Source organism: Eutrigla gurnardus, assembly GCF_963514095.1.
Source record: "Eutrigla gurnardus genome assembly, chromosome: 11".
NCBI lineage: Eukaryota > Metazoa > Chordata > Actinopteri > Perciformes > Triglidae > Eutrigla > Eutrigla gurnardus.
In genome coordinates this window covers 25,702,613-25,726,377 of record NC_139925.1, presented here as the reverse complement: position 1 = coordinate 25,726,377, position 23,765 = coordinate 25,702,613, and the positions used below count along the sequence as shown (strand labels likewise).

At 41.1% G+C, this 23,765-nt stretch overlaps 1 protein-coding gene across 6 annotated transcripts in view; it reads left to right on the top strand.

Annotated features, from left to right (window-relative positions):
- ltbp1 (latent transforming growth factor beta binding protein 1) overlaps positions 1-23,765 on the top strand; it is a 142,219-nt gene that overhangs the window by 40,076 nt on the left and 78,378 nt on the right. For all 6 annotated transcript variants that reach the window (XM_084021602.1, XM_084021603.1, XM_084021601.1 and 3 more), the window contains exons 4-5: positions 518-669; positions 9,203-9,370. In XM_084021602.1, coding sequence (XP_083877728.1) covers positions 518-669; positions 9,203-9,370 — 320 coding nt within the window. The remainder of the gene's footprint in view (positions 1-517; positions 670-9,202; positions 9,371-23,765) is intronic.

The window sequence follows — 23,765 nt, the reverse complement described above, 5'->3', positions numbered from 1 at the left end:
ATAAGAAGGAAATGGAGGTTGATTTCGCCGGTCTTGAAAAACTCCAACAATTTAAGAGCACGTAAAGAAGTGATGTTATTTTGGAGGATCCAAGGACAGTGCAGGGATTGCAGATCCCAAGTATTTTTCTTTTGTAACGACTCATTTCAAAGCAATACGTGTCTGTCATTCAAGCAGACAGACCGACCAACACGGCATTTATGTTTTGACCAAATTCCTGTTACCCATGAGCACACCAGAAAAAAACTCAGCACCATCTAGTGGACTGAAAAGCAACTGTTACCAAAAGGTTTAATTTGTATTTGCAACATAATCATTTATAATTGAAGTAATTATGTTTAGGATCGATACTTGCTGTCTGTGTGTTGATACAGTTTTAACATTGTGATACCATGCTCTATCGACCTTTCTCCCACCCCTAATTTTGTAGTGCATGAAAATATGTCTATATTTCTTGAGATGTTTGTGTTACCATTCAATTTGAACACACACACATTCTGTTTCTCTCTCCCTCCAGGATCCGGCCCATCGCCATGCACCCAGCTCAGAACCAGCCGTATGTTTTAAAGCCCAAATACTACCACACACACAGCACGCGCACACAGACGCATGTGCAGGCTCAACCCGAGAGGCCACTCCCCCTGACCCTGGGACATAACCCCATCCATGGTGAGTAAGTCACCCTGCACATCACCTTTTACTTTCATTTGGCTGCTTTATGCTGAAGTTGCAGAAACCATTTTGGATGCATTGGTCTCATGTCACTGTTGTCACATCAACCTTCACACATCTGATGATATTTGAGGGCCATGAAATATTTTCACTTTTCACACACTGAACATAAGTTTATTTTTTTTACTTATTGTTAATTCCTTTGTAATTGTTATTTTCCATTACGTTTCAAGTTATCCAGCATACAGTTAGTTTCACTACTATTATTACTGCACAATACTAAAATATTGTTTGAAAATCAATAGACCAAGATGACATGCTAAAAAGGTATCATATGAAATTGCAATAGCATTTTTTTTTTTTTTTTTTGGCTGGTAAAAAAAAGTTTTTTTCAGCTAAAAGAAAAAAATCTACGACTAAAATATTACCACATAAGCAACAAACACGTAAGAATGAAAATAAAATATGGCTGTAGTTCTGTGTGTGAACGTTTGTTTATGGTGAGAAATCCTGTTAATCCCATAAAACATGTGATATATTTTCCTGGGAAGTAATCATTCAAAAGCTCTTTTATGTACAGACACATACACGTGCCACACACAAATACACAGAAAACACATCTGCTCCAACGCTGAGAGAATATGGAGAGAATATGGAGCTCACAATTGGGCAGTGACAGGATTTGTTCAAATTGCAGCTCTCTCCCGCGGTAATGGCATAAAGAGTTAAGCATTGCCTGCTGCTTGGGGCTGTCGAAAAATGACTTATTAGTCTCATTTGCTGAGGGCAATTTCAGACAAAGGCAGAGTGTGAGAGGTAGGATGGGAGAGTTGGAATAAAATAACTGTGTCATCTGGTGGAGAACCCCTCAATTTGCTGAAACAACACAGGCCTGGTTGGATATGAATGGGGGAGGGCTGTCGAGAGCCGAGCCTGAATATCTGTTATCACCCCCCTATTAAAGTCTGTCTGCTACTCAACAGCCTCCAACCGAAGACACATTATCTTCCATTTGCAGTTTGAAGTGGAATCCAGTAATAGATGAAACTCACAGGCACGAAAAAAAACGAGATGTTCAGTTTGTTACTTCCCTGTGCATTATGGTGGGGCCTTTGGTGCATCCCTGGGAGTCACCAAAGGCCCCACCATACAATATTATGACAATGTGATGTTATCACCGTACTAAAATCAAGATACGATATTATCACGGTGCTTATTTCACAATGCGATATTATCACAGTGCTTGTATTACGATGCAATATTATCACGGTACTTAAATCACGATATTATGACGATACGATATTAACATGGTACTTAAAGTGATGGTTCGGAGTGAAATGCACCCTAAGTCATTTCCACCATGACATCCAGCCAAATACCCCCTGACAAGCATTTTTAGCGATGGTCAAAATTGGTCAAGATAGGGCTATCAGCCGAATGGCTTAGTACTAGCGCTATGGTACAGAGGGTATATCTTGTAAATTACCCCACTAATAATGCATGGAATGTTACCTAACTTCTGCAGTAGTACACATAGGGTCTGTTCTCACAAAACGATGCATTTGAAAGTTTGTAAGTACACCAGGAGTTTATTTAAAAGAACACTTGCCTGATAGCTTCTATCCTCGGCTACTAACGCTACTGCTGCGCCGACGCCACTTCTGTGTTTACCCAGCCGATGCCGTCACGCGAGAGTATGAAAAAGTTTTGCTGAATTTTTATAAATGCTTGTATTATCAGGACAAGTGTTGACCTGATAATACATGCATTTATAAAAATGCGTTGACCTGATAATACAAGCATTTATAAAAATTCAGCAAAACTTTTTCATACTCTCGCGAGAAAGATCTGGGTAAACACAGAAGTGATGTCGACGCAGCGGTAGCGTTAGCAGCAGAGGATAGAAGCTATCAGGCAAGTGTTCTTTTAAATAAACTGCTGGTGTACTTACAAACTTTCAAATGCCTCATTTTTGTGAGAACAGACCCTATGTGTACTACTGCAGAAGTTTGGTAACATTCCATGCATTATTAGTGGGGTAATTTATGAGATATACAAGCTGTACCATTTGCGCCAGTACTAAGCCATTCGGCTGATAGCGGCTATCTTGACCAATGTTGACCATCGCTAAAAATGCTTCTGAGGGGGTGTTTGGCTGGATGTCATGGTGGAAATGACTTAGGGTGCATTTCACTCCGAACCATCACTTTAAAACCCGATATGACATTATCACGGTACTTAAATCACGATACGATATTATCACAGTACTTAAATCACGATATGATATTATCACGGTACTTAAATCATGATACAATATTATCACAGTACTTAAATCATGATATGACATTATCACGGTACTTAAATCATGATATAATATTATCACGGTACTTAAATCACAATATGATATTATCACGGTACTTAAATCACGATATTATCACGATGTGATATTAACATGGTACTTAAATCCCGATATGACATTATCACGGTACTTAAATCATGATACGATATTATCACAGTACTTAAATCACGATACAATATTATCACTAGGGCTGAGTGATTTTATCGATTCTGCGATATAAATCGATATTTTGTTTCCACAGAAAGTATCGATTTTTTAGCCATGAGTATCGATACATTAAGTCCCATTCAAATCCCCCTGGCACTCTGCTCGCTGCGCCGAGAGACGGCCGCGCAGGATCGCGGCGCTTCGCGTCTGGTCTGAACTGCACTATCGGTTAACAAAGGCGAAAGGAAGCGTGCTTCGTTCGCGGTGCTTCAGCGGCCGCCCGGTTCACGCCGGCATGACGCTAGGTTCACACCAGCTGCTGCAAAGCGTCACGGCCACGAAAATCACACATGATCCGCTGCCCCCCAGTTCAGACCAGACGCGTATTTCTCCGCGACGGTCGACAAGTGCTTCTGCTCAGCTGTTATTCATTCAGAGCTATTTTTTTCATCGTGGGTAAGTAAATAACCTCATGAAATTAATAAGCCATATTACTGTAGACACCCAAAACCCCACCCCCCGCCCCGTAGCCAGCCCACTCCGTTGCTCTGTGTATGTGTGTGTGTGTGTGTGTGTGTGTGCAGTGGCGCCGCCAGGATTCAATTTCAATGTACGCACAGAAACGGCAAAATACAACAACAAATGGAAAAATACTTTTTTAAGGCAAAATTGAATGTTTTCAGTATCAGTGAAATCAGTAGCGTATATCATGGTGATAGGCCCCGGTGCAAATATTTTTTTTGTGCCCTCCATCCCCGCCCTAAACACAAGCGCACGCTTGTGAGCACTCCACGCACGCACACACACGCTTGGACACACACGCACAGTACGGTATGATAACTCTCCCGGCCCGGGGAGAGAGACATGCATCGGCTCGGCCCACAGTGCTCAGCAGCAGAGAGGTGACGAGACTAGAGCCGAGCTGTATTGTGTAGTGGAGAGGGGCCAACACACGCTATGCGCAATTGCGCACACACACGCGATCGTCCTCTCAAATGCGGCTGCGTCTCTCCAGGTCACTGTGTGAGCGAAAGAAAAGCTCTGACTTGCTTGGGCAGACGTGGTTTGGTGTCACCCGCTGAAATTTAAATATCTAGCCCACCTTCAAAAAAAGTATGCACAGTGCGTACAGGATTGCGGCTGGCGGCGCCACTGTGTGTGTGTGTGTGTGCTTTGTAAGTTACAGTTTGTACTTCAATAAATGTAACTTATTTTCTCACCACATATTTGATTCATTTTGTCCAGCATTTGCAAGCTGGAGACTCTCTGTCCAGTCAGAGCCATATACTGTGTAATTGATTCTTTCAGTTGATATTAATTCAATCCAAGTAAATGGAACACTCACAAGATGTCACCAAAATCACACTGTACCTTTTAAATCTTTCAGAAAATGATGTAAGTGTATCGAATTATATCGAATCGTATCGAATCGTATCGTTGACTGAATATCGTGATTTATATCGTATCGTATCGTGAGATTAGTGTATCGCTACAGCCCTAATTATCACGGTACTTAAATCACGATATTATCACAATACGATATTAACATGGCACTTAAATCCCGATATGACATTATCATGGTACTTAAATCATGATACAATATTATCACAGTACTTATATCATGATGTAATATTATCATGGTACATAAGTCAAAATATGGTATTATCCCAGTATGTCAACATGTTTTATCTAATGAGATTAGTTCATGTCACTACAATCATTGATATAGAGCAGCAAAATGTGTTCGTCAATCAAGCAGACAGAATGACCAACACTCACACAAGAAAAACTCAGCACCATCTAGTGGACTGAAGAAGACACTGTTACAACATGCTGCATGTATTTGCAAAATTAATAGTTGATATGGTAAAAGATCAATACTTGGTATCTGTGTATTGACACAATCTATTTGATCCCCCCGGACCTCACTGCACATTATACGTACATTTCTAGACCAACAGCTAATACACCACACCTTCAGCTCAGTAAGGCTCAGGTTCCTGTGATTGATGCCATTGGCTTGTGGTATTCATATTTTATGAGACACATTTTATTTCTGAGCTGACCAAACCAGAGAAAAAAAAAAAAGGATTTGGACCAACTTTGGCTGGCAGTCAAACTCTTATAGATCTGACAGATCAACAACAGCTATAATTCACCAGCTCGTGGTTGGTTATTGTGGTTTGTCATAAATTCAAGGCCAACGTCAGGCTCGCCAGTATGCATCTATGAATAAGTCAATATTTTCAAAGAATCTGTAGCTTGAAGTTTGAGTGGTTGTGCCTCTGGCCACAGCCAGGCAGACCGACTCGGTGATATTAAAGGGGAGGTCAGCAGACAGAACAGTGTTGATGCTTGGTTTTACAGTGCTGTCGACTCAAGCAGACCCAGACATGGCCACAGTGACCCAGACCCAGTTACAAAATACCCTCCTCAGCCCATTTTAAATTCAGCTAGCAGTGTGTAGATGCCAGAGAAATGTTCAGACATATAGAGAGGGAAGAAGACAGCCACCGAGTCATTCATATTCAATACATTTGTTAGGAGAGTGGAGAGAAATAGTTTGTATATGGCATTTAAATCAATATTTCTCAAAGCCTCTCCTTATTTGAAGTACATTCCATAGCCTCGATGGTGGCGTTAGATGGTCTGAGGGTTCATATATTTAAATAATACTCCTCTCCAGATGAGATACAACAGGTTCATGCCACTGGCATTACGATTACCAAACCAAACAAAGGGATGGTGTGATTATTATCAATTATTTATACCACGTTTCCCCATGAAAGGCAGAGGAAATGATGCATCCATCCACCATCCATCCATCCATCCACCATCCAGCCACCCAGAGCCATCTTTCTGTCCCTCTCATAGATGTGACGTCTGTGTGATGGAGGAGGGGCTGTATGTCGGTTGGGCCCAAGATAACATTTGCACCAGAGCCCCTGACAACAACTGTCATTTTAGGCTGACCTGCAAATATGTATATCTACAAATAGCACTTAAGGCCTCTGAGCCTAAATGAATGGGGAAACCACTGCTTGTTGCAAAGCATCCAGTCAGAGCTGCACTTTGTGAAAGTAGCAGACATGTTTGCTCTTCTAAAACAGGAAGTGTGCAGCCTTTCTTTCAGCCCTGTCTCACACGACAGACAGCCTGTCAGCAACTGGCTTTTGTGCCACATCTGGGAAAGTTATTCCCCGTCTCCCCTCAACTATCCCTCAGCTCTCCCACACTGCCAAAACACCCTCAGACAAATGTTAATAGTCTTGGCCCCGACTGAAGGTTTGGGCAGAGAGGATCACCTTGCCATCACCGCAATGACCGAATTAGAGTCCCGTGATGGTGTGCAATCAGAGAATTGATTTCTGGCACAACTTAACCGATTTCTAAGTTCTGAAACTCCAGCAGTAGTATAAAATACAAGTGTTCATTCATGCTTCCAGGAAATAAACCTTTGAGGAAAAAACCCAAAAAGCTCTTCTCTCTTGGATGTTTTTCTTTTGTTCGGAGAAAACCTCTTTGGCAGTGTTTCATCACTTCAATGCCAATGACCTTGATGTAGGCCTCAAGCTGAAACGTGGTGCTCTCTGAATAAGTTGATGTTACACTGAAAGTGTTGCTAGAACTTTGACCTCTCATGCTGCTGATGCAAGAGTACTCCACCTTTTGAGCTCTGCACTCCTGGAGCATTGTTGGACTCATGATGGACGGTTGAAAAAGAGGATCAAAATAGATGCAGCTACGCCTCATCCTTTTGAAAATCTGGTGCCAACATTTCCCACATTGCAACTGACCCCTCAATACACTACAGTTCTGATATATACACAGTACAGACTACATAGAGACACTCTGCCTTGCATTGTGCACACACCTACATCCTGCAGCAGTAACTCCCTGACACACACCACGATGTGTAAAGTTGGTGGAGTTCTCCTTTGCATTCATTCCTGTATGTATTGTTTCTGCCTCCATCCTGCACACGCTTCACCTCTGAGGCGTTGGCACTTTTATTCCCTTACATGGATCACATAAAGCTCCTGCGGTCCAATGGAGACTTCAGAAACAAGGATAAGACAGGTGTCGTTCCTCCCCGGCCTGCAGCAATCTCACACTCAACATTTTTTGTCCTTCAACGTGATTGATGTCTGTGTTGTGTCTGAGATGCTCTCCTGACTCCCTTTCCATATGCTCGACACAGCCAGAAATGTGCCAGCAACAAAGCAGCGTGAGCAGTTCCCGAGGAGGAGGGAGGAGGTATCACAGCTGTGGCCAGAGAGAAACTGCTCTTCATAGGCTGTGATGGGTGTGATTGTAATACATGCGTAGAATACAGAAATACGTTGTCTATTTCTGTGTGGAGAGAATTTTGAAGTGATTTTTAATGCATCCTCTCCCAAAAGCAGATATTAATATGGCAACCATATTTAAACTGCCTGCTGTAAACAGCAATGAGGGCAATGACATACCATCTGGCCTTTTTATGGTCTGTGTCCGAGTTGTTCTCAGTGAGAGAGTGTAGAGAAAAGCTGCTGCACCTGGCAGCTTCTTTTCTGAGCTCTCCTCCTGCTTTGCGCGGCCGGTCCGAGTATTTCCAGTCCCGTCTGTCTCAGTTTGTGAGTGTTTGTCAGTCAGACCAACACTCCATCTTGTCTTTTGACCAACTTCCTGCCAATCCCGCTGACTTCTCCCACAACCACACTGGAAAAACTCTCTAGTAACATCTAGCAACATCTGGTAGTTTTGTATTTACAATATTAAATATATTTTATATAATTAAAGATGGATACCCCCCCCCCCCAAAAGTGAGTAGTTCTGTATTTTGAAACCTTTATTCCATTAATTGGCACACGTGTTCCTTTAATGAAGCAAGAACCCTCTTACTTCGCCTTTACCTTCCTATTTCTTTTTGGGAGTATTTTCCCCAACAAAGGGAATCAAGCAAACCATGTTTAGACTTCAAATCTTGGACATCCATATATGGTCCTGGCAGCATTTGTAAAACCACCTTTCCATTGGCATATGGTAGTAACCACTACATCATATTAGGTCCCTCGTTAATAGTTAATTCTTGCACCTATTAGTGAATGTTTAGGTAGCCTGGAGCGTCTAATCCAGCGGTTTTTCCTGCCTCTCAGGTTTAGAAAACATTCCTCCGGCTGCTTGGCCGGCCTCCAGTGCGTCTACACTGGTGTGAACAGCTGACAGTCACAGACAAAGCACTGAGCACTGGAGACAGGGGTTTGGAGCTGACGCAGGGATGCCAAGAACAACTGCACCGGGAGAGATCTGAAAATTGAATCAAGTTCAAAGAATTGGACGAAAACAGCTAAATATACCTGCAGAGATGTGTGTGAGATACTGGTGTAAAGTACAGATGAAATGTCTCTCTCCCTCAGTGTGTGCTCTTCTTCCTGTCAGTCTGTGGTGAGGGCTGGCTTTTATCAAGGTGGGGAGGAACTTAGTACTCTCTGAGACTACTACGACTTCATCCTGCCCTCTCTGACGAAGATTTTCGTTTGCTTAATTTGAAGTGCTAACGTTCCTGAGCATAGAGTGAGGAGAAGGGGAGAGTGAGAAGTGGAGGGTGGCATGCCGGCTGTCGGGCTTTTTTGGAATAAAGCTCGGCCTGCTCATATGCCAATATCCACCTCTCCGAGACTTCTAATGGCGACTTGGAAGACGTCCCGGAGTTTTGTTTGCTGACTTCTCGCTCTCCCAGATTTTTTTTCTTTATTCCTGCTCACGTTTCAGAGGCGCCACTGGATTTAGGAGCAGTGGAAGAGGAGGAGGAACAGATAGAGGGAGTAGTCGGTAGTATAGGGAGGACACACATCACACACTTTTTTTTTTAATTACACAGCGCACTCTGTGTTGATGTTTTGACTGGAGCCTCCCCAGGTTGATTGTGCTGAGCTTGAACTTGAAAGTGATTCGGCGTTTTCCGAATGGATCAAAGAGTAACCAAAGGTCGTCTGCTCTCCCTCCCCCTCCTCCTGGTGTCTGCCGTGTTTTCGCTGGCAGTGGGCAACCACACCGGGAGGATCAAGGTGGTGTTCACGCCGACCATCTGCAAACTAACCTGCATCGGAGGCCGCTGTCACAACAACTGCAAGCAGGGGAACACCACCACCATCATCAGTGAGAACGGCCACGCCACCGACACGCTGACGGCACCCAACTTCAGAGTAGGTGAGTGATCGTTCTCACACACACACACACACACACACACACACACACACACACACACACACACACACACACACACACACAGGGCTGTCTGCTCAGACAACAAAGTTTCATTCTGTTGTCATAACGACTCCCTCCAGGCTTTTTTCCAGGATTGTTAAAGGATTAATGAACTTCCTGATTTCGCGGCATGTTGTTATTCTTCTGGCCGTTGTTTTGCAATGACATTGAGGAAGCAAGTGAAAACGGCAAAAATAGATGGATTTTCATTCAAAATCAAAGGCAGCCTGTTCCAGTGAGAAGGAGGGCCTAGCTGTGTCCACGCAGCGGCCCTCTCTGAGAGTCAACTTCAGTTCTTCCCAATGAGCAGTGAGTGTACTTCATTCACGATGACGTCATCGTAGAAAATGAAGTAGCCTCCCAGCTGCTTCTCTACCAGAACAAGATGCTACGTGGACACAGACCCCAGAACTGCAGAAAGACTCAACATAACAGCCCTGCCAATGAACTGGGCTTATGTCACCTTCATTAGTTGAAAATGAAATATAACATAGCAACCATCCAATAATAAGCGTCTGATGTCAGAGATGTCGTTCTCAGACAGAGAGACGCCGTTACGTTTCATCATGTAAACAAGCCGCGTAGCGATCAGCTGTGATCCAGATCAGACCAGAGACGGAACCACTTCACAGATGCATCAGTAGGATGTCCTCTGACGTAGCATGGCATGTCAGACTTCTTCAGTCTTCTCCAGCTTCCTCCTACAGTCCAAAGACATGCAGGATGGACCTGTCTGTCTATACATGTCTACCTGTGATAGACTGTTACCTGTCTGTCTCTACATGTCAGCCCTGTGATAGACTGGTTACCTGTCTGTCTCTACATGTCTACCTGTGATAGACTGGTTACCTGTCTGTCTCTACATGTCTACCTGTGATGGACTGTTACCTGTCTGTCTCTACATGTCGGCCCTGTGATAGACTGGTTACCTGTCTGTCTCTACATGTCTACCTGTGATAGACTGGTTACCTGTCTGTCTCTACATGTCAGCCCTGTGATAGACTGGTTACCTGTCTGTCTCTACATGTCTCCCTGTGACAGACTGGTTACCTGTCTGTCTCTACATGTCTACCTGTGATAGACTGGTTACCTGTCTGTCTCTACATGTCTACCTGTGATAGACTGGTTACCTGTCTGTCTCTACATGTCAGCCCTGTGATAGACTGGTTACCTGTCTGTCTCTACATGTCGGCCCTGTGATAGACTGGTTACCTGTCTGTCTCTACATGTCTCCCTGTGATAGACTGGTTACCTGTCTGTCTCTACATGTCAGCCCTGTGATAGACTGGTTACCTGTCTGTCTCTACATGTCTCCCTGTGATAGACTGGTTACCTGTCTGTCTCTACATGTCAGCCCTGTGATAGACTGGTTACCTGTCTGTCTCTACATGTCGGCCCTGTGATAGACTGGTTACCTGTCTGTCTCTACATGTCGGCCCTGTGATAGACTGGTTACCTGTCTGTCTCTACATGTCGGCCCTGTGATAGACTGGTTACCTGTCTGTCTCTACATGTCAGCCCTGTGATAGACTGGTTACCTGTCTGTCTCTACATGTCGGCCCTGTGATAGACTGGTTACCTGTCTGTCTCTACATGTCGGCCCTGTGATAGACTGGTTACCTGTCTGTCTCTACATGTCGGCCCTGTGATAGACTGGTTACCTGTCTGTCTCTACATGTCAGCCCTGTGATAGACTGGTTACCTGTCTGTCTCTACATGTCAGCCCTGTGATAGACTGGTTACCTGTCTATCTCTACATGTCAGCCCTGTGATAGACGGGTTACCTGTCTGTCTCTACATGTCAGCCCTGTGATAGACTGTTACCTGTATGTCTCTACATGTCTACCTGTGATAGACTGGTTACCTGTCTGTCTCTACATGTCAGCCCTGTGATAGACTGGTTACCTGTCTGTCTCTACATGTCAGCCCTGTGATAGACTGGTTACCTGTCTGTCTCTACATGTCAGCCCTGTGATAGACTGGTTACCTGTCTATCTCTACATGTCAGCCCTGTGATAGACTGTTACCTGTCTGTCTCTACATGTCTACCTGTGATAGACTGGTTACCTGTCTGTCTCTACATGTCAGCCCTGTGATAGACTGGTTACCTGTCTGTCTCTACATGTCTCCCTGTGATAGACTGGTTACCTGTCTGTCTCTACATGTCAGCCCTGTGATAGACTGGTTACCTGTCTGTCTCTACATGTCAGCCCTGTGATAGACTGGTTACCTGTCTTTCTCCCCACCGCGACCCTGAATACAGGATAAGCGGTAGACCATGGATGGATGGACTTCCTTCCCAGCACCACTGCTTGGAGAACAATGTGGAGCATATTCATAACATATGTTTTAACAGTAGGGAAGACAGCGGAAAAGAGAGTGAATATTGGACTAGCATTGATCAGATGATTTGAAACACAAGTGAGCTAGTGTTGCTCTGTGTCTACTGGAGGTTTAGATGAGCAACTGAGACCTGCCATGTGATTTGGTTTAGTAAACATGTAGTTTGTTGGTGACCAAATATGAGGAACAAGTCACTTTTTTACTTTTAATAAATGAATAACAAGATGTAAATCCTGGATGGGATAATTTGGTATTTGTTCTCTTTAATGCTGAGTCTACAGTGTCTCCCTGCGTCCTGTGTTGTTTTAGAGGTAAACATTGCTTTAAATTGACGTTGACGTTCTATTCGGCCCTTAACATGTTTTTGAGATGTTTATTCCAAAAAATGTGCTAAATAGAAAATGAGAAAATGGCAACACTGATAGGAATGTTAAACCTCTTCCTGACTGATATTGATTGGAGAGTAACTCTCATCTGGAGCTCGATAGGAGATACGTTGGTGATCAGTTTGCTTGATTGTTAGCAGATACACTCTTTGACTAACAGGTTTCCTTCTTGATACCTGTCATTTCATTCATGTCTTAGCTGTTACTGTTTGCTCTGGAAATGTGGATGCATCGTATGTTAGGAAGAAACCATGATGGAATGGGTTTGAAGGTGAATGTCCTCTAACAGAGTGCACACACTAACGCTGCAGCCTCAGCTGGTGGTGAAAGGAGTCGTGTGTTACGCAGCATGTGATGTGGGTGTTCCTTAATGTGTTGCACAGACCAGCTGTGTCTGAACCTGCCTGAGTCCTTACAAGGAGCAGACACATGGGAAGAGCAGAACAAGATGAATTCTGGTCTGACTCAGCTGAACAAATGAGTGGAACTGGAGGAAGCCCAGCTGAAACAGAGAAGGCCAACAGACTGTTAACTCTGGGTGACCCGCGGGGATGCTGTTCTCCTGTTCACTGGATTTATAGTCACGTCTGGGTTCACTCCTCGCACTTTCAATACAGTTTGCTTCAAGATCAACATTTGTGAACTTTGGCTTTGAGAATTTGAGCCATGAACCAATTACCAAGCGTCTCTAATGTGATGAGCTCGGAGATGGTGCTGGAGTCCAAGACGGACAAAGCTTGTTCAGTTCTACGGACTTTTCCTCCAATAAAGATTAGAAGAAGTTAGAAGAACCTTTGGCAGGGTTAGCCAAGATACATCATTGAGTATAACCGTGTTGTTGTCTGTCTGTCTGTCTGTCTGTCTGTCTGTCTGTCTGTCTGTCTGTCTGTCTGTCTGTTCTTCTGTCTGTTCTTCTGTCTGTCTGTCTGTCTATCTGTCTGTCCTTCTGTCTGTCTGTCTGTCTGTCTGTCTGTCTGTCTGTCTGTCTGTCTGTCTGTCTGTCCTTCTGTCTGTCTGTCTGTCTGTCTGTCTGTCTGTCTGTCTGTCTGTCATAAAATGACATAAGATACTGCTATATTGCCAAAAGTATTCACTCACCCATCCAAATAATTGAAATCAGGTGTTCAATCACTTCCATGGCCACAGGTGTATAAAAGCAATCACCTAGGCATGCAGACTGTTTCTACAAACATGTGTGAAAGAATGGGTATATCATATATATATTTTTACATTAATCAGACAAGACATTACAGGTACAGACATACACAAAGAGATAAAGACATTTGATGAGAAAGAAAAAAAAAAGAAAAAATCATTTAGAGGGATGTAGCGGATGAGCTGGAAGAATATCATATAAGTTCCTTCACCTTCCCATATCAGTGAGGGTCCAGGCAGATGTCCATGTCAGACCCACATTTGACTGATAATATAGAATATGACATTACATCACACTGGACTTCAGTGACGTTGTGTACAGGTACTGAGACAACGGCATGCTCGTTTTATTGTGTTCATTCACACATTAAAACACACAAAAACCAAAGAAAAACCCAACAGAATGACTTGGTGCTAACTGCCGTTCGCTCTGTGCCACTACAGTGATGGTGGTGTGGAGTCTCCTAGAGGCTGCATCAGTCAGAAATAGCCAACAATACAACCCATGAGAGTGATCACTTCTCCAACCTGCTGTTGGTATTGTGAGAGAATGTTGCAGGTTGACGTTGCACTGAAGGATCCGAGTGAAGGCCTGTCCAGGCTTGCCTCATTCCTCCTCAGCCCCGCCTCTTCCCTTCCTTCCTCCGTCTCTCGCCCAAGTGATAGGCTGCAGAGCTGAGCCAGCTTGGCTAGCCCGGTGTTTATTTGCAGGCCAGACTGAGTCTAAAGAGCTGAGAAAATCGCACTCATCTTGTTTATCATGCTTATCAAGCAGTTACAGAGGAGCGTTGGTTCAACATACAATGAAAGGAAGGGGAGGATCTTTTTCAACTCAGCCCATGATGATGTTGATCAATTAACAGAGGCAGTAAGGTCCAGAAGATATGGACAACTAGAAAGGAGAGAGAAGAGAGAAAGTGAAGAGAAAATGTTGTTTTAGACCAGTTTGTATTACTCACGTGAAAAATGATCCGCTCACCATGAAACCAACCTTCTTCTCAACGCGATGTAGTTTAGTTATACGTTAGAAAGATGCCTCAGGGCTTTTCACCAGCTAATCAGCAGAAAAATGCTTCCTGGGACAGCAGCCCAGTTCTTCATCCATCTGTCTGATTGTCTCTAAGCCCGACTGGCTGCATCTCTCTTTTCCTGTCCCTGTTTCTAGTTATATAAAGTCCAAGTTCAAACAAAGAAATGCAACGTTTTACTGTACTTCAGAAATCCACTTGAGGTTTTCAACTTGAACTCCACCACATTGCAGAAGGAAATATTGCACGTTTTGAGCCAGTGGAAATATCTTATGGATGTAGTTATTTGCTCCATTGCTAAAAAACAATGATTCCTGGTATTCACTGCTTTCTTGCACCAAGCTTATTGTTTTCCTGGTGCTTTTTTGTACAAGCACAAAGTATGGAGTTGCACATGTATCAGTTGGCTCATTCAAGAGGTCTGATCCCCGTCGACGGCTTCACAATGCAGCCGCTCAGATGTTCCTGAGTCCCGACTTGCTCTGACGTCATGCGAACGAAGACAACCTCACAAGATCAATTCCTGCGCCAGCTCAGGAAGTTAAACCTGCCTCAAGAGCTGCAGGTCCAGTTTCACATTACAATCATCCAGTTGGTTCTCTGCTCGTCCATCACTGTGTGGTTTGGATCGCAGGAAGCAACGACTGCCAACCTGCCTCCCATTCAGGACGTCCAAACGTGCAGGAAGCATCACACAGAGCCAGAAAGACCCCCGTAACACCGAAAAGTCTGCTTACGTCCTTTAAAGGTGACACTTTTACAGTTTAAAAAGTACACTCTTTGTAATGTTAATTCATGCTGCAACTCAAACGGATCAAAACTCTCTGATCGTTGAAATAAGTCCCATGAGGAACACCGTAAGAGGCGGGACTTAGCCCCTCTATTGATGAGTCAGGACGGCAGACAGGGCTAACCTCGTTGTACTGGTTAATTCTATTTTTTTAATATACATTAATAATATTATAATTTATATTTTGGCGTTTCAGTTCCAGAAAGAGAGTTGCCTTAAAGTCAAGCAGAAATGAAAACCCTTTTAGATCACATCCCTGCCCATATTGTTCACCTGTCTGCAATAGCAACAACATATCCCGAAAACAATAACAAATAAACAATTTCTTTGAATTTATATATCAAAATCTAATATATTTTTCTTCCTGCAAAACAAACTATTATACTACTATTTCAACCAATAATATCATGACAACCTCCATTAAATCAATCAGATCTAGAGAAGGTTGTGAGCTAATTTTAACCATCCAATCATATCCCTCCCACCGTTATGTCCCAACTCCTATCCTGTTTCCTTCGGTAATACATCATGGAAGCTAAATAATCAGGAAATTAAGTTTCAGCTTGACTTTAAACTCTGGCAATGTTACTGTAGTAACTGAGTCAATGAACCTGACCTGCTTGCTGCTGGGTTTTCATCAACAAAGCCTGAGTTTCCCTCGGTCTACATACAGTTTTTATGTCCTCATTGGTTTGCTATGTTTACATGCACCCAATATTCGTTTTTTTGCCCCTTTCCCTTAAAAGCATCTGTTCATATTCAGATTAACCTTACGTTAGTTACCGTCTTCTTATCTAGCATCATCTGGTCCGTTTCAGGAGCTGATTGATATCAAGAAATCACACACGTCTTCATCTGAAAATGCTCCACTCAGAACCATTCATAATATCAAACAGAATAAGATGTTTACATGACACATATCACTTTAGGAATGACACGTATCACTTTAGGAATATATGCCGAATAATAATTTGGAATAACCCTTACATTCTGACTACAACATGTACCACAGTATTATTACACGGCCCTGTACTGAAATACACTTTTCTAAATTATATTTGCTGGTATGATGGACGATGTGTGAAGCCATGCTGATGAAGTGATGGGGACGTGATGGTAATAACAGCTACAGATTTGACATGTGAATCAGAAACCATGTCACACATTTGTGTCATTTCTCATCAGACTTGAGGTCTGTTTCTCTTCGGAAAGAAAACGTGAGAAGGGAGGGGAAATGACTCAGCCAGAGTCAGACAGATATCAGCCGAGTCTCCGGTTTCCTCTGTGTTGGACGATTTGGTATCCCAGCAGGAAATGGAGCAGCACTTACAAGTGTTATCAAATGTCCACATTCTACCTGTTTCTAGTGTGTTTCCCACATGCATCTGTTGGGTCAACGACCCGGCACTGAACTGAGTGTGGTACATACACACAATGTGCATTACCATCTCCTCTATGTTAACATCAACATGATGTATGTACAAGGCTGTCCCATTTCATTCACATGCAGCATCGAACTGCCAACTTCTTTTCCTGATTCAGAGGATCCAACCGATGGATCCTTCACGGTCCAACTTATCCCCAGATTCATTGCGTGCCAGTGACGATTGGATTTTCTATTTTCATTGGATGAGAGCAGATCAGCAACTGTGTCAGTCTGAAAATATATCATGGAGCATATCCTCCATCATGATATCAAATAAAAAAAGAATAAATAATTATCTCTGGCTATATTTAATCAGATACCGTGAGCGTCCTCTTCTATGCCTTTTCTTGTCAACTGCAGCTGGTTGCTAGGCAACGGGCACGGCAAAGGTGACGCAAACAGGAAATCCTCTGTAGACAAGACCGTCTCATTTCGGAGACCGATTGATTCAAGGGTACCCGATCAGGGTAGACCACCAAGGCCACGTCTCCAAAGGATCCGTGGGTTTGTGATGCAGCTACTATCCCTGAGCCTTCCTGCTGCTACAAGTTACTAAATAGGATGGTATCACAAGCGTCTGCCCTTTTTAATGATCAAAGAAATTGTAATTTAAGTGAGTGTTCTTGACAGCGTTCCATCCTGTCAGAGGAGATCATGCTGTGCTCTCTTATCTCTCTACTGTTGTCTTTCTTTCCGTTCTTACTCTTATCTTTTGTTTTTGTTGGGTTTTGGTCTCATGTCCTCTCTCCTCCTCCCTTCAGCTGTCCCTCGCTGGTTCCTTACTCCTCCCATCGTTAGATCATTAAGATTGCCAACTTCACGCAAATACAGAAATAATCGGAGCTTCAAGTCTTCACTTACTGTCATTACATTCAGGAAACTCGCTCTTTAACTCTTACTATTGGTGTTACATTGTAAACATAAGTCCGGTTTTCTGTCCTGTATTACTGTCTGGTTACAGTTATACTATTTGGTTATAATATCTGGTTATGGTTATACTGTCTGGTGATAGTTATACTGTCTGGTTATACTGTCTGGTTATAGTTATACTGTCTGGTTATAGTTGTACAGTCTGGTTATACTTTCTGGTTACACTGTCTGGTTACAGTTATACTGTCTGGTTATACTGTCTGGTTATAGTTATACTGTCTGGTTATACTTTCTGGTTATACTGTCTGGTTACAGTTATACTGTCTGCTTATAGTTATACTGTCTGGTTATACTGTCTGGTTATAGTTATACTGTCTGGTTACAGTTATACTGTCTGGTTATACTGTCTGGTTAAAGTAGTTATACTGTCTGGTTATAGTTATACTGTCTGGTTATTTTGTCTGGTTATAGTTATACAGTCTGGTTATACTGTCTGGTTATGCTCTCTGGTTATAGTTATACAGTCTGGTTATACTGTCTGGTTATAGTTATACAGTCTGGTTATACTGTCTGGTTATAGTTGTACAGTCTGGTTATACTTTCTGGTTATACTGTCTGGTTACAGTTATACTGTCTGGTTATACTGTCTGGTTATAGTTATACTGTCTGGTTATAGTAGTTATACTGTCTGGTTATACTGTCTGGTTATGGTTATACTGTCTGGTTATACTGTATGGTTATAGTTATTCTGTCTGGTTATACTGTCTGGTTATAGTTATACTGTCTGGTTACAGTTATACTGTCTGGTTATACTGTCTGGTTATAGTTATACTGTCTGGTTATACTTTCTGGTTATACTGTCTGGTTACAGTTATACTGTCTGGTTATAGTTATACTGTCTGGTTATACTGTCTGGTTACAGTTATACTGTCTGGTTATACTGTCTGGTTATAGCTATACAGTTATACTGCCTGGTTACAGTTATACTGTCTGGTTATAGATATACTGTCTGGTTATAGTTATACTGTCTGGTTACAGTTATACTGTCTGGTTATAGATATACTGTCTGGTTATAGTTATACTGTCTGGTTATACTGTCTGGTTACAGTTATACTGTCTGGTTATACTGTCTGGTTATAGTTATACAGTTATACTGCCTGGTTACAGTTATACTGTCTGGTTATAGATATACTGTCTGGTTATAGTTATACTGTCTGGTTATACTGTCTGGTTATAGTTATACTGTCTGGTTACTGTTATACTGTCTGGTTATACTGTCTGGTTAAAGTAGTTATACTGTCTGGTTATAGTTATACTCTCTGGTTATTTTGTCTGGTTATAGTTATACAGTCTGGTTATACTGTCTGGTTATGCTGTCTGGTTATAGTTATACAGTCTGGTTATACTGTCTGGTTATAGTTATACAGTCTGGTTATACTGTCTGGTTATAGTTGTACAGTCTGGTTATACTTTCTGGTTATACTGTCTGGTTACAGTTATACTGTCTGGTTATACTGTCTGGTTATAGTTATACTGTCTGGTTATAGTAGTTATACTGTCTGGTTATACTGTCTGGTTATGGTTATACTGTCTGGTTATACTGTATGGTTATAGTTATTCTGTCTGGTTATACTGTCTGGTTATAGTTATACTGTCTGGTTACAGTTATACTGTCTGGTTATACTGTCTGGTTATAGTTATACTGTCTGGTTATACTTTCTGGTTATACTGTCTGGTTACAGTTATACTGTCTGGTTATAGTTATACTGTCTGGTTATACTGTCTGGTTACAGTTATACTGTCTGGTTATACTGTCTGGTTATAGCTATACAGTTATACTGCCTGGTTACAGTTATACTGTCTGGTTATAGATATACTGTCTGGTTATAGTTATACTGTCTGGTTACAGTTATACTGTCTGGTTATAGATATACTGTCTGATTATAGTTATACTGTCTGGTTATACTGTCTGGTTACAGTTATACTGTCTGGTTATACTGTCTGGTTATAGTTATACAGTTATACTGCCTGGTTACAGTTATACTGTCTGGTTATAGATATACTGTCTGGTTATAGTTATACTGTCTGGTTATACTGTCTGGTTATAGTTATACTGTCTGGTTACAGTTATACTGTCTGGTTATAGATATACTGTCTGGTTATAGTTATACTGTCTGGTTATACTGTCTGGTTATAGTTATACTGTCTGGTTATACTTTCTGGTTATACTGTCTGGTTACAGTTATACTGTCTGGTTATAGTTATAAAGTCTGGGTATACTGTCTGGTTATAGTTACACTGCCTGGTTACAGTTATACTGTCTGGTTAAAGTTATACTGTGTGGTTAAAGTTATACTGCCTGGTTACAGATATACTGTCTGGTTATAGTTATACTGTCTGGTTACAGTTATACTGTCTGGTTATAGTTATACTGTCTGGTTATACTGTCTGGTTATACTATCTGGTTATGGTTATACTGTCTGGTTATACTGTATGGTTATAGTTATTCTGTCTGGTTATACTGTCTGGTTATAGTTATACTGTCTGGTTACAGTTATACTGTCTGGTTATACTGTCTGGTTATAGTTATACTGTCTGGTTATACTTTCTGGTTATACTGTCTGGTTACAGTTATACTGTCTGGTTATAGTTATACTGTCTGGTTATACTGTCTGGTTACAGTTATACTGTCTGGTTATACTGTCTGGTTATAGCTATACAGTTATACTGCCTGGTTACAGTTATACTGTCTGGTTATAGATATACTGTCTGGTTATAGTTATACTGTCTGGTTACAGTTATACTGTCTGGTTATAGATATACTGTCTGATTATAGTTATACTGTCTGGTTATACTGTCTGGTTACAGTTATACTGTCTGGTTATACTGTCTGGTTATAGTTATACAGTTATACTGCCTGGTTACAGTTATACTGTCTGGTTATAGATATACTGTCTGGTTATAGTTATACTGTCTGGTTATACTGTCTGGTTATAGTTATACTGTCTGGTTACAGTTATACGGTCTGGTTATAGATATACTGTCTGGTTATAGTTATACTGTCTGGTTATACTGTCTGGTTATAGTTATACTGTCTGGTTATACTTTCTGGTTATACTGTCTGGTTACAGTTATACTGTCTGGTTATAGTTATAAAGTCTGGGTATACTGTCTGGTTATAGTTACACTGCCTGGTTACAGTTATACTGTCTGGTTAAAGTTATACTGTGTGGTTAAAGTTATACTGCCTGGTTACAGATATACTGTCTGGTTATAGTTATACTGTCTGGTTACAGTTATACTGTCTGGTTATAGTTATACTGTCTGGTTATACTGTCTGGTTATACTATCTGGTTATGGTTATACTGTCTGGTTATACTGTATGGTTATAGTTATTCTGTCTGGTTATACTGTCTGGTTATAGTTATACTGTCTGGTTACAGTTATACTGTCTGGTTATACTGTCTGGTTACAGTTATACTGTCTGGTTATACTGTCTGGTTATAGCTATACAGTTATACTGCCTGGTTACAGTTATACTGTCTGGTTATAGATATACTGTCTGGTTATAGTTATACTGTCTGGTTACAGTTATACTGTCTGGTTATAGATATACTGTCTGGTTATAGTTATACTGTCTGGTTATACTGTCTGGTTACAGTTATACTGTCTGGTTATACTGTCTGGTTATAGTTATACAGTTATACTGCCTGGTTACAGTTATACTGTCTGGTTATAGATATACTGTCTGGTTATAGTTATACTGTCTGGTTATACTGTCTGGTTATAGTTATACTGTCTGGTTACTGTTATACTGTCTGGTTATACTGTCTGGTTAAAGTAGTTATACTGTCTGGTTATAGTTATACTCTCTGGTTATTTTGTCTGGTTATAGTTATACAGTCTGGTTATACTGTCTGGTTATGCTGTCTGGTTATAGTTATACAGTCTGGTTATACTGTCTGGTTATAGTTATACAGTCTGGTTATACTGTCTGGTTATAGTTGTACAGTCTGGTTATACTTTCTGGTTATACTGTCTGGTTACAGTTATACTGTCTGGTTATACTGTCTGGTTATAGTTATACTGTCTGGTTATAGTAGTTATACTGTCTGGTTATACTGTCTGGTTATGGTTATACTGTCTGGTTATACTGTATGGTTATAGTTATTCTGTCTGGTTATACTGTCTGGTTATAGTTATACTGTCTGGTTACAGTTATACTGTCTGGTTATACTGTCTGGTTATAGTTATACTGTCTGGTTATACTTTCTGGTTATACTGTCTGGTTACAGTTATACTGTCTGGTTATAGTTATACTGTCTGGTTATACTGTCTGGTTACAGTTATACTGTCTGGTTATACTGTCTGGTTATAGCTATACAGTTATACTGCCTGGTTACAGTTATACTGTCTGGTTATAGATATACTGTCTGGTTATAGTTATACTGTCTGGTTACAGTTATACTGTCTGGTTAAAGATATACTGTCTGATTATAGTTATACTGTCTGGTTATACTGTCTGGTTACAGTTATACTGTCTGGTTATACTGTCTGGTTATAGTTATACAGTTATACTGCCTGGTTACAGTTATACTGTCTGGTTATAGTTATACTGTCTGGTTATACTGTCTGGTTACAGTTATACTGTCTGGTTATACTGTCTGGTTATAGCTATACAGTTATACTGCCTGGTTACAGTTATACTGTCTGGTTATAGATATACTGTCTGGTTATAGTTATACTGTCTGGTTACAGTTATACTGTCTGGTTATAGATATACTGTCTGGTTATAGTTATACTGTCTGGTTATACTGTCTGATTACAGTTATACTGTCTGGTTATACTGTCTGGTTATAGTTATACAGTTATACTGCCTGGTTACAGTTATACTGTCTGGTTATAGATATACTGTCTGGTTATAGTTATACTGTCTGGTTATACTGTCTGGTTATAGTTATACTGTCTGGTTACAGTTATACTGTCTGGTTATAGATATACTGTCTGGTTATAGTTATACTGTCTGGTTATACTGTCTGGTTATACTGTCTGGTTATACTGTCTGGTTATAGTTATACTGTCTGGTTATACTTTCTGGTTATACTGTCTGGTTATACTGTCTGGTTACAGTTATACTGTCTGGTTATAGTTATAAAGTCTGGGTATACTGTCTGGTTATAGTTACACTGCCTGGTTACAGTTATACTGTCTGGTTAAAGTTATACTGTGTGGTTAAAGTTATACTGCCTGGTTACAGTTATACTGTCTGGTTATAGTTATACTGTCTGGTTATAGTTATACTGTCTGGTTACAGTTATACTGTCTGGTTATAGTTATACTGTCTGGTTATAGTTATAAAGTCTGGGTATACTGTCTGGTTATACTGTCTGGTTATACTGTCTGGTTATAGTTATACTGTCTGGTTATACTTTCTGGTTATACTGTCTGGTTACAGTTATACTGTCTGGTTATAGTTATAAAGTCTGGGTATACTGTCTGGTTATAGTTACACTGCCTGGTTACAGTTATACTGTCTGGTTAAAGTTATACTGTGTGGTTATAGTTATAAAGTCTGGGTATACTGCCTGGTTACAGTTATACTGTCTGGTTATAGATATACTGTCTGGTTATAGTTATACTCTCTGGTTACAGTTATACTGTCTGGTTATAGTTATACTGTCTGGTTATAGTTATAAAGTCTGGGTATACTGTCTGGTTATACTGTCTGGTTATACTGTCTGGTTATAGTTATACTGTCTGGTTATACTTTCTGGTTATACTGTCTGGTTACAGTTATACTGTCTGGTTATAGTTATAAAGTCTGGGTATACTGTCTGGTTATAGTTACACTGCCTGGTTACAGTTATACTGTCTGGTTAAAGTTATACTGTGTGGTTAAAGTTATACTGCCTGGTTACAGTTATACTGTCTGGTTATAGTTATACTGCCTGGTTACAGTTATACTGTCTGGTTATAGTTATACTGCCTGGTTACAGTTATACTGTCTGGTTATAGTTATACTGCCTGGTTACAGTTATAGTGTCTGGTTATAGTTTTACTGCCTGGTTACAGTTATACTGTCTGATTATAGTTATAAAGTCTGGGTATACTGTCTGGTTACAGTTATACTGTCTGGTTATAGATATACTGTCTGATTATAGTTATAAAGTCTGGGTATACTGTCTGGTTATAGTTACACTGCCTGGTTACAGTTATACTGTCTGGTTAAAGTTATACTGTGTGGTTAAAGTTATACTGCCTGGTTACAGTTATACTGTCTGGTTATAGTTATACTGTCTGGTTACAGTTATACTGTCTGGTTATAGTTATACTGTCTGGT